At 50.9% G+C, this 10145-nt stretch overlaps 2 protein-coding genes across 2 annotated transcripts in view; one reads left to right on the plus strand and one right to left on the minus strand.

The window, feature by feature from the left end:
- The window catches only part of cyp17a2 (cytochrome P450, family 17, subfamily A, polypeptide 2), a 5845-nt gene extending 4488 nt beyond the window's left edge, over positions 1-1357 (plus strand). Inside the window, exons 8-9 of the mRNA XM_084691349.1 lie at positions 709-812; positions 1009-1357. Of these exons, the coding sequence (XP_084547475.1) occupies positions 709-812; positions 1009-1268 (364 nt within the window). The 3' untranslated portion in view covers positions 1269-1357. The remainder of the gene's footprint in view (positions 1-708; positions 813-1008) is intronic.
- A 4522-nt stretch (positions 1358-5879) lies between these two features.
- LOC146221545 (uncharacterized) lies at positions 5880-9991 on the minus strand. Its single transcript, XM_084692039.1, has 6 exons — positions 9842-9991; positions 9057-9306; positions 8799-8954; positions 8316-8514; positions 7818-8208; positions 5880-7324 (listed from the first exon to the last, which is right to left on the minus strand). Exons 2-6 carry the CDS (start codon positions 9193-9195, stop codon positions 6827-6829), a joined length of 1383 nt encoding a protein of 460 aa, XP_084548165.1. The 5' UTR covers positions 9196-9306; positions 9842-9991; the 3' UTR covers positions 5880-6826.
- Between the last annotated feature and the right edge of the window lie 154 nt (positions 9992-10145).

The following is a 10145-nucleotide window of genomic DNA, read 5'->3' on the forward strand; positions in this document are numbered from 1 at the left end:
AACACACACACCAGGTAACACACACCAGGTAACACACACACCACCCTCACACACACCAGGTAACACACACACCAGGTAACACACACACCACCCTCACATACACCAGGTAACACACACATCACCCTCACACACACCAGGTAACACACACACCAGGTAACACACACACCACCCTCACACACACCAGGCAACACACACACCAGGTAACACACACACCAGGTAACACACACACACCACCCTCACACACACCAGGTAACACACACACCAGGTAACACACACATCACCCTCACACACACCAGGTAACACACACATCAGCCTCACACACACCAGGTAACACACACCAGGTAACACACACACCAGGTAACACACACACCACCCTCACACACACATTTACATTACATTTACATTTAGTCATTTAGCAGACGCTCTTATCCAGAGCGACTTACAGTAAGTACAGGGACATTACCCCGAGGCAAGTAGGGTGAAGTGCCTTGCCCAAGGACACAGTGTCATTTGGCAGGGCCAAGAATTGAGCCCGATTCCCTAACCGCTCAGCCACCTGCCATACCAGGTAACACACACACACATACCACCCTCACACACACACACACACAACCATCACACACCACCCTAACACACACCAGATAACACACACACCACCCTAACACACACCAGGTAACCCACACCAGGTAACTTGTTGTACTCCTCCAGTCTGGGGGGCTACTCCATCAGGAAGGACACGCGTGTGCTGGTGAATTTGTGGGCTATTCACCACGACCCCCACCTCTGGGACCAGCCAGAGCACTTCAGACCAGGTGACACACACTCACACACTCACTCACACACTCACTCACACACGCACTCACGCACTCACTCACTCACTCACGCACTCACTCACGCACTCACTCACTCACTCACTCACTCACTCACTCACTCACTCACTCACGCACTCACTCACTCACTCACTCACACCTCCTCTTCTGTCTCTGACATTTCCCATTTCGTCCCCAGAGCGTTTCCTTGACAACCAGGGCCAGCGCTCCGTGCCTTCCTGTTTCCTGCCATTTGGGGCGGGGCCTCGAGTCTGCGTGGGTGAATCCCTGGCCAGGATGGAGCTCTTCCTCTTCCTGGCCAATCTGCTGCAGAGGTTCAGCTTTAGCCCTGTCCCCGGGGTCTCTCTGCCAGACCTGCAGGGGAAGCTGGGGGTAGTGCTGCAGCCAATCAGATACACTCTCACAGTCATTCCCCGAGTAGGGGGGGGGCTGAGCTAGAGCTCAACTACTTCCTCTTAAATATCTTCCTTCAATGTTGTTGGTACGGTCAATGACTTGTCTGTATAACCTGCATTTCAATAAAGATACACCTGATTTTACCAGTAGCCTGTCTGTCTCACACACACATCAGAGCACAGAGTGCCAGGATCTCGCCAAAGGGAAAACTAGCCACGAAATTTGAGCTTTTACAGGCAAAATGTGGGGGGTAGTTAAGGGGCGCTTAATTCATAGATGTTGTTAGCCTTGGTTTTCACTAATTACTAATATTTAAAACAACAACCTGTTAAACCTGAACCTGAAGGTGGTTGGTCCACTGAATTCTCGTGGTACGTTTCAGATGCTGCTCTTATTTTGATGGCAAATGTGACCGTTGCAAGCTACTATCTAGCTAGGTCAGCACATAATTGATTTTGAAACAGAAACAGGTGAAGTCTCAAAATTTCGTAGGTAAATCCATCATACCTACAAACACAAACTGAGTGGTGTTTGTGTTTGTTAATTATACAGACGAACACGATATTTTGACAGACCTGGCGCCGCACGCTCGCTCCACTTAGGCCATAACCTCCCTGCTGAGCGTGCGCACACACACTGGGTTTTTAACAGACCCCCACCCCTCAGCTTAAGGCAACGGCCCCAGTGGATGTAGGAGGAATTGCATTTCTGATTTTCTACCCGACTCGTTCGGTCGTTTTTATTCTATAAACTCCAGTCAACATTTCTAAAACTATCTCCCCCAATAATTTTTGTGTGATTCTTTACTTTTGTTTAGTTTGAAACCAATCCGAAATGGGTAAACTAGCACCTCTCCACGGTCTCGCTTGCCTCACTGCGCCACTGAGCACTTTTCATAGAAATGAATGGGGACGCCATCTTGGAAGAAAAATCTAGCTGTGTCTATTAATATATAACTCTATGGTTTTTAATGACATCATGCTTGCAGTGTTTTGAAGCGGAGACTAGCAGTGGTAAAATAGACCAATTATTTGTTTGTAAACATTCAGGATGCGCCCCAGCCACCAGGGGGCCCCGACGACATCTCGGGTAACGTGCACTAAAATAAATTACAATGAGCAAGTCAACTGTCCAGTGTTTACATACTCACTGTTTAAGCGCAACAAATTGACCAATTAAATTGTGTGAATATTTTCTACCAGAAGACATAGTTACCCTTGACGATTGGTACAATGGTAAGGGAGGGTGGGTTTAACATAAAGGCTGAAAAAATGAAGAAAAAAACGTAGCCTAGCTAGACAGACAGCGCAGAAAAGAATGGATCGACGCACTCCTAGCGGTAGCGGGTAAGTTAAGCGAAAGCAAAAAAAGGAGAATGAAGTGAGAGGAGCAGCTGTTTTATAGCGTGGCTGCCAGCCCAACATAGCTCCGCCCACAAAACAATTGTTCGGGAAGTTAGGTCTGGAGTAGCTCGGTTGCGGAAAAACTATAACAGAACAGGAGCTGTTCAGACCAATGAAATTGTCAGGGCGGGCTTTATAAGATGATCAACAGTAACGTAATCAACCACGTCACCAAAGAGCGCTTGGGTTGAATTTGTTTTCAACAAACATCATATTACGTTGCTCTGATTGGTTGTAGGTCTATCCAATTGAGAGAAGAGGCATTTGTTTTACGGGTTCGGTTGAAACACGCCCCATAGTCACAGCCCAACGGACAGTTATCAGACTCATATTCTGACTAGAATTTTGAGTCAGTCGAGCTCTTATACAAAGTAAGATGCCTTCTATCAACAGCTTTTTTTTTAAGGAGGTATTGCTCGTCAGAGGAGCCACCTGTTGCTAGTGCTATCTCGTAATATGAGCGATGAGGCTGACTTTTCTTGACTCTACTGAGGTGGACAATAGAACGCGCTATTTTTGCCCAAGGGTAATCACTGTCAAATTATCCTGGAACACAGGTAGCAAACGCATTGAATCAAACATTCAGAAAACAGGGTTATTATCCTGAATGTAGCTGAGAACACCGTCTGAAAATATTATTATATTATTCTGAAAAATAAACACAAACACTGCCACTTCCTGTTCCGACACAAACACAAACACTTCCTGTTCCGACACAAACACAAACACTGCCACTTCCTGTGTTTGTGGCAGTGTTTGTGTTTGAGGCAACCGGGACCGTTGCCTCAAGCCGAGGGGTGGGGGCTTGGTTGTTGCTCGCTAAAAAAGTCAAATGTGAAAAGTGCACCCTTTCGTTTTGTTTTTTTTGCCCTTACTGATAAGATTACATAGCCTATATATAATCTCGCATTTTTATAATCTTGCATATATATAAGATTAACATTTCTCAAAACTGGACTGTGAAAAATCATGGAAGATCGATGCCCGGAGCTAAAAGATTTGCTCAAACGACGGGAAAGAAGATAACAAAGTTATATAAAACGAGTTACAAGTTAAGAACACGGAGGATGCGGAGCAAATGCGCTCTTTCTGAGCTTCTATAAATTTAACACTTTTCTTTGGCCAAATATGTGTGTAAAGAATGGTGCTATGGTATATGAAACATAACCATTAGTCAATGTGAATGCCAGTCGAATGGTGAATTGATGCTGCTCTGTTGAATTCATATATTTGTAAATCTGACTTTGAAAGAGTCAGTCCCTCCCCAGCCACGAGCCTCACCGCACGTCACTCCTTTTGTGGACAAGTGAAACGTAAATGTACTTTTCTAAAGGACAAGTGCCTCAAAACGTTAATATCAAGCCCTGCAATCCCATGCAAGAGATATTTGATGACTTGATCGACACTCCAAGTGTATTATACCCGGGAGAAGTTCGTCTTTTGCAACCGACATGTGCAGTTGAGCCTGGTTGACAGTCGTGTGACGTAGGGTGATCATTGGTCCATATACACAAATTCCAACTCGTTAATCAGATTAAAAACTATTTTATCGTAATAAAATATTTATATAACAGTTTTTTTTATGGCGTAAAATTGACTTTACAGTTCACAGTTCGGCAGCCAACGCTTATGGAAAGCAGAGGAGTAGTAAATTGGTAGAGGACCTACAGACAGACCAGAACAGTAGAGACCAGAGTAGTAGATTGGATAGTGTTTATTTTCAGACAGACGGAGAGAAACTTAGACACTGGCTAAGGACAAGACGGAGAGACACAGGGAGGGATGAGAGAGGGGAGGAGAGGAGCAGTTTAGAGGAGAGTAGAGGAGATAAGAGGAGATGAGGGGAGAGGAGGGTAGAGGTGAGGAGGTAGAGGGGGGAAGTGGAGATGAGGGAAGGGTAGAGGAGGGGAGATGAGAGGAGGGTAGAGGAGAGTAGAGGGGAGGAGTGGAGATGAGGGGAGGCTAGAGGAGGGTAGAGGAGAGGAGAGTAGGGTAGAGGGGAGATGAGGGGAGGGTAGAGGAGAGTAGGGTAGAGGGGAGGAGGGGAGAGGGGAGGAGGGTAAAGGAGAAGAGTGGAGATGAAAGGAAGGGGGATCAATAGAAATCTATAGAGGCACAGTAAGAGGGAGTAATAGGGGTCACACACACTTTCTCACACACACTCACACACACACACACAAACAAAAGGGAACGCAGTTAGTAGGACAGTTTCAAACATATTATTAACAGTTTCCATAGTAACAGTATTGTCATATAATTATCTTTATATATATTTTTTTATATATATGTATATTACTAACAGTGGTTGAGTAGAAATGGCACACAGCCTCACATTAGTTCTAGTCAAGCAGAACGATCAGACCACGTCCACAGCGGCTGTCATGGTAACAGCAGCAGTTCTTTTGGCTCTGTTCAGGGAGCAGAGAGCATGATGGGAAGTGTAGTTTATATCCAAAAACCAGAGCGCATGGTGGGAAGTGTAGATTCTGTCCAATAACCAGAGAGCATGGTGGAAAGTGTAGATTCTGTCCAGAGAGCAAAGAGCATGATGGAAAGTGTAGTTTCTGTCCAGGGAGCAGAGAGCATGATGGGAAGGTGGCCCCTACACCCTGCTCCCTAGGCCCTACACCCTGCTCCCTAGCCCCTACACCCTGCTCCCTAGGCCCTACACCCTGCTCCCTAGGCCCTACACCCTGCTCCTTAGGCCCTACACCCTAGCCCCTACACCCTGCTCCCTAGGCCCTACACCCTAGCCCCTACACCCTGCTCCCTAGGCCCTACACCCTAGCCCCTACACCCTGCTCCCTAGCCCCTACACCCTAGCCCCTACACCCTGCTCCCTAGCCCCTACACCCTAGCCCCTACACCCTGCTCCCTAGCCCCTACAGCCTGCTCCCTAGCCCCTACACCCTGCTCCCTAGCCCCTACACCCTGCTCCCTAGTCCCTACATCCTGCTCCCTAGCCCCTACATCCTGCTCCCTAGCCCCTACAGTCTACTCCCTAGCCCCTACACACTGCTCCCTAGCCCCTACAGCCTGCTCCCTAGCCCCTACACCCTGCTCCCTAGCCCCTACACCCTACACCCTGCTCCCTAGCCCCTACAGCCTGCTCCCTAGCCCCTACACCCTGCTCCCTAGCCCCTACACCCTGCTCCCTAGCCCCTACATCCTGCTCCCTAGCCCCTACACCCTGCTCCCTAGCCCCTACACCCTATCCCCTACACCCTGCTCCCTAGCCCCTACACCCTGCTCCCTAGCCCCTGCTCTCTAATGTACTACACTCTGCAATCAGTCCCACTAAGTACACCTCCACATGGGCCTGACTTATAAACATCACCAGTACAATATCTGTATTCCAACAATATCTAAAGGTTTGGAACACTCATGACTACACATGTTCATGTACATCCATGTATATTACTCACACACACACATTCATCTGACAGAGGTGTGTGAGTTACAGCACCTGCTGGGCAGTCATCTCATAAACAACCTGTTCTCTTCAGAACTCTATACCCTCTCACTCCCTTCAGAACTCTGGAACCCCCTTCAGAATTCTAGAACCCCTTCAGAACTCTAGAACCCTGGAGCCATCTAGACCTGCAAGACTTCTCAAGCAGTGTATAACTTCTCCTGCTGTTCTAGAACTTGTGCTTGGCCAGAGCTAGCTGGGTTAGTTATGCAGTTAACCTGCCATAGGACCTAGTTTAAAGGAGCCCTCACACACACATATACACACACCACTTAAATCTACAGTCTTGCTTGCTCATCTCAGTGTGTGTGTGTGTGTGTGTGTGTGTGTGTGTGTGTAGAAGCTGGCTGGTGTGTGTGAGGTTTCAGTAGGAGAGATGAGCAGATGATGTCACACAGCAGCTGTTGTTGTTAGGGGGAGGGGGGCGAGGGCGGGGGCATTAAGAGAGAATTTGGCATTTTCACATCTTTTGTTCTGTGTTAATGTGTTTAGACTCTTTGTTTAGCTGGTTGTGTATCTCACTCTCTCACTCTCTCACTCTCTCACTCTCTCACTCTCTCATCTCTCACTCTCTCACTCTCTCACTCTCTCACACACACACACGAGACAGATGGGGCTCCTCTGTGTGTTCATCGTTCCCCAGGAGACGTGCAGCTCACACACAGCTGCCCTCCCTGGCACCAGCTCACCCTGAACTCTTACAAGAGGACCAGTCCACCTGTCAGTCACACGGTCTCCACAACAACCACCACAGCACCCTCCTCACCCACTGGTGTGGTAGGGGTGGGGCTACAGAGGGTTAGCCCTGCCCCTGACCCCTGACCCCTAGCGATTAGACAGTCAACACTGTCATGTACCTGAATGACCTCACTCTCTCCTCCATCACCTTCTCCTCCTCTTCCTCCCCCTCTCCTGCCTCCCCCCTCCCCCTCCTCCTCCTCCTCCTCCTCCTCCTCCTCCTCCTCCTCCTCCTCCTCCTCCTCCTCCCCCTCCTCCTCCTCCCTCTGCACCTGACAGCGACACACCTCAATGCCGGAGTCTCCGGTCAGTCGTCTGTGGCGGTACTGGCTCTCATCTGCCCCCACGTCCTCCTCCCCCTCCTCCCCCTCCTCCCCTTCCTCCCCCTCCCAGGTGGGGGGGGCGGCCTCGTACACGTCCACGCAGGGGGAGAACAGAGTCTGCTTGGGGGGGGAGACTGAAGCCCGGGGGGAGGGGGGGGGCTTCTGTCAGGGACACCAGGGGGGTCAACAAAGAGGGGGCAGGGGCTGGGGTTGAGGCTGGGGTTGAGGCTGGAGCTGGGACTGGGGCTGGGGCTAAAGCTGAGGCAAGGGATGGGGCTGAGGCTGGGGCTGGGGCTAAAGCTGAGGCAAGGGATGGGGCTGAGGCTGGGGCTGGGACTGGGGCTAAAGCTGAGGCAAGGGATGGGGCTGAGGCTGGGGCTGAGGCTGGGGCTGGGGCTAAAGCTGAGGCAAGGGATGGGGCTGAGGCTGGGGTTGGGGCTGGGACTGGGGCTAAAGCTGAGGCTGGGGATGGGGCTGGGGCTGGGACTGGGGCTGGGGTTGAGGCTGGGGTTGAGGCTGGGGTTGAGGCTGGGGTTGAGGCTGGGGTGGGGTCAGGTGAGAGAGTCAGCGGAGACACAGTGGCGAAGGTGGGGGCTGCTTGGTCGGGGGGGGCAGGGTTGCTAGGGCAGGAGGTGGGGGAGTGGAGGGGGCCCTGCATGGAGGAGGGGGGGGGGGAGGCAGCCATGCTTGGGTGTGCAGCCATAGTCTGTTCAGGCGCACTGGTCATCACAGCCACAGCATCCGTCATGGTAACCTCTGTTATGGTGACAGTTACCATGGTTGCATCCTGAATAGCATCCCTTGGCAGGTCAACATCACCGGCCACTGTAGCAACAGTTACCTCGGCAAAAGTCATGCTGCTGTTGGCGTCCGGGTCCATCTCAGTGGTCACTGTGATGGCGGTCTCCATGACAGCTTCAAGCGGCAGGGGAGTGGCATCGCTGGGAGTGGAGGCGTGGCTTGTGTCCGTCTCGTAGGTGACAGGGGCGGAGAGGGAGGAGCTACAGGGGGAGGAGGGGCAGCAGGAGTCGCAGGAGCAGCTGGAGCTGTGGAACACAAACACATTACTGTCAACTTTCTAGAACCTTCTAGAATCCACAGAGTTTACTGTCAACCTTCTAGAACCTCCAGCTGTGGAAAACAGAGGCCGCACCTGTTGTCAGAGCTGAAGGAGGAGGGGCCATCGCTGGGGCCAGGGTGGGGGCCAGGGTGGGGGCCAGGGTGGCGCGGGGGCTGGGGGAAGCGTGCAGCGCCCCCCTGGGCAGCAAACACGGCGCTGTAGGGAGGCGGGGGGGTGCTGGGCTGGGCTGCCACCTCCTCATAGGTGGGCAGCTTCAGAGAGGCCAGGAAACCTGCACACACACACACACACACACACACGAGATACAGCACACACACGAGATATGGCACACACACACATAAGATACAGTATACACACACACACACACACACATAAGATACAGTATACACACACACACACACACACACATAAGATACAGTATACACACACACACACACACACATAAGATACAGTATACACACACACACACATAAGATACAGTATACACACACACACACATAAGATACAGTATACACACACACGAGATACAGCACACACACACACACAGGGACGTACTGAGGTCCAGCATGGAGGAGGAGTAGAGGGCGGGGCCGTGGCAGGCCAGCAGGCTGGTGTCTCTGTGCTCCTGCTGGCCCCTCAGCTTGGCCCGACGGTGACGATACGCACAGCAGCAGCTGAACAGGATCAGTACCGTCCACAGCAGCCAGAACCCTGCACAACACACACACACATATATATACACACACACACATGTATAAACACACACACACACATGCCTTAAACCAGAGCTTCTAGTAGAAGTGAGCCACCTACACCACAGCTCATAGTAGTAGGTGCAGCACCCAGTCTCTCCGCAGCAGTGTCCAGTCTCACACAGGTAGCCTCCGGTGGCACTGCCGGGGCAGTAACGGGGTCTCCCAAGCAGGGGCAGGCTACCACTGTGGTACTCCATGAACCCCGCTGCACACACACACACACCGTGACGCTGTCACACACACACACACACCGTCCTGGTCAGAGCGGGTCAAGCAGAGAGGGAACCCATCGTCCCAGGACCGGCAATCTGGAGACACACAATGGAGGACATTGTTAGCATCACACACATGCACACACACTGCTTACACACTGACAACCACACTCCACTCAAACGAAGACACATTTCTCTTTCAGTCTCTCTCTGTCTCAGCCACACACACACGTGTCACTAGTATTTTATAAACCAATCTAATCCCGTGTAATAATCTCACATGAATCAGTTCACTGGAAACTCTCTTACACACACACTCACAAACCCTTACTCTCACACACACACATACATACTCACACACAGGGATGTGGTACGTGCTGAGCTACAATAGTATTTAGTAGAATAATTCGATATTTAATATCAGATTGAGATGCAGAACGGTGCCCGACACCAGGTAACGGAACCGACGGTTTGTTATCACACTGCAATGGAGAATGCCTAGAACCGCCTCGCGGTGGAGCGAGGGTAACGTCCGGTGCTGTGATCTATAAATTAAAGAGGTGGTTGCTAGGCTGCGGAGATTATGGTCTGACCGTGTATCAGATAAATAAAATACCAGCGTTCTTCCTACCCTCATGGTCTTGTTGGTCCCGGTGTGCGAGACTCGCCGGTTGCGTCGTTGGCTACAAGCTGGGTGACAACAATGATTCCATCGTTCCACTGTCTCGAGCTCTCTCTCCAGTGCCCTCCGCCAGACCGTCCGCCATTGCCACCCGGTAACGTTACCAATACTCCGCCCCTAATCCCCGCATCGCTTGCCTACCGTCGCATAGACAGTAGCGCAAACGAGTTTGTCGAAGCGGAGAGTACCTGCTAAAATTGCAGTCTCGATAGCTAGAGCATTTTATTTACATAACGATATGCATGTTTCTGCA

The sequence above is a fragment of the Hypomesus nipponensis genome, chromosome 25 (assembly GCF_054491055.1).
Source record: "Hypomesus nipponensis isolate SF chromosome 25, ASM5449105v1, whole genome shotgun sequence".
NCBI lineage: Eukaryota > Metazoa > Chordata > Actinopteri > Osmeriformes > Osmeridae > Hypomesus > Hypomesus nipponensis.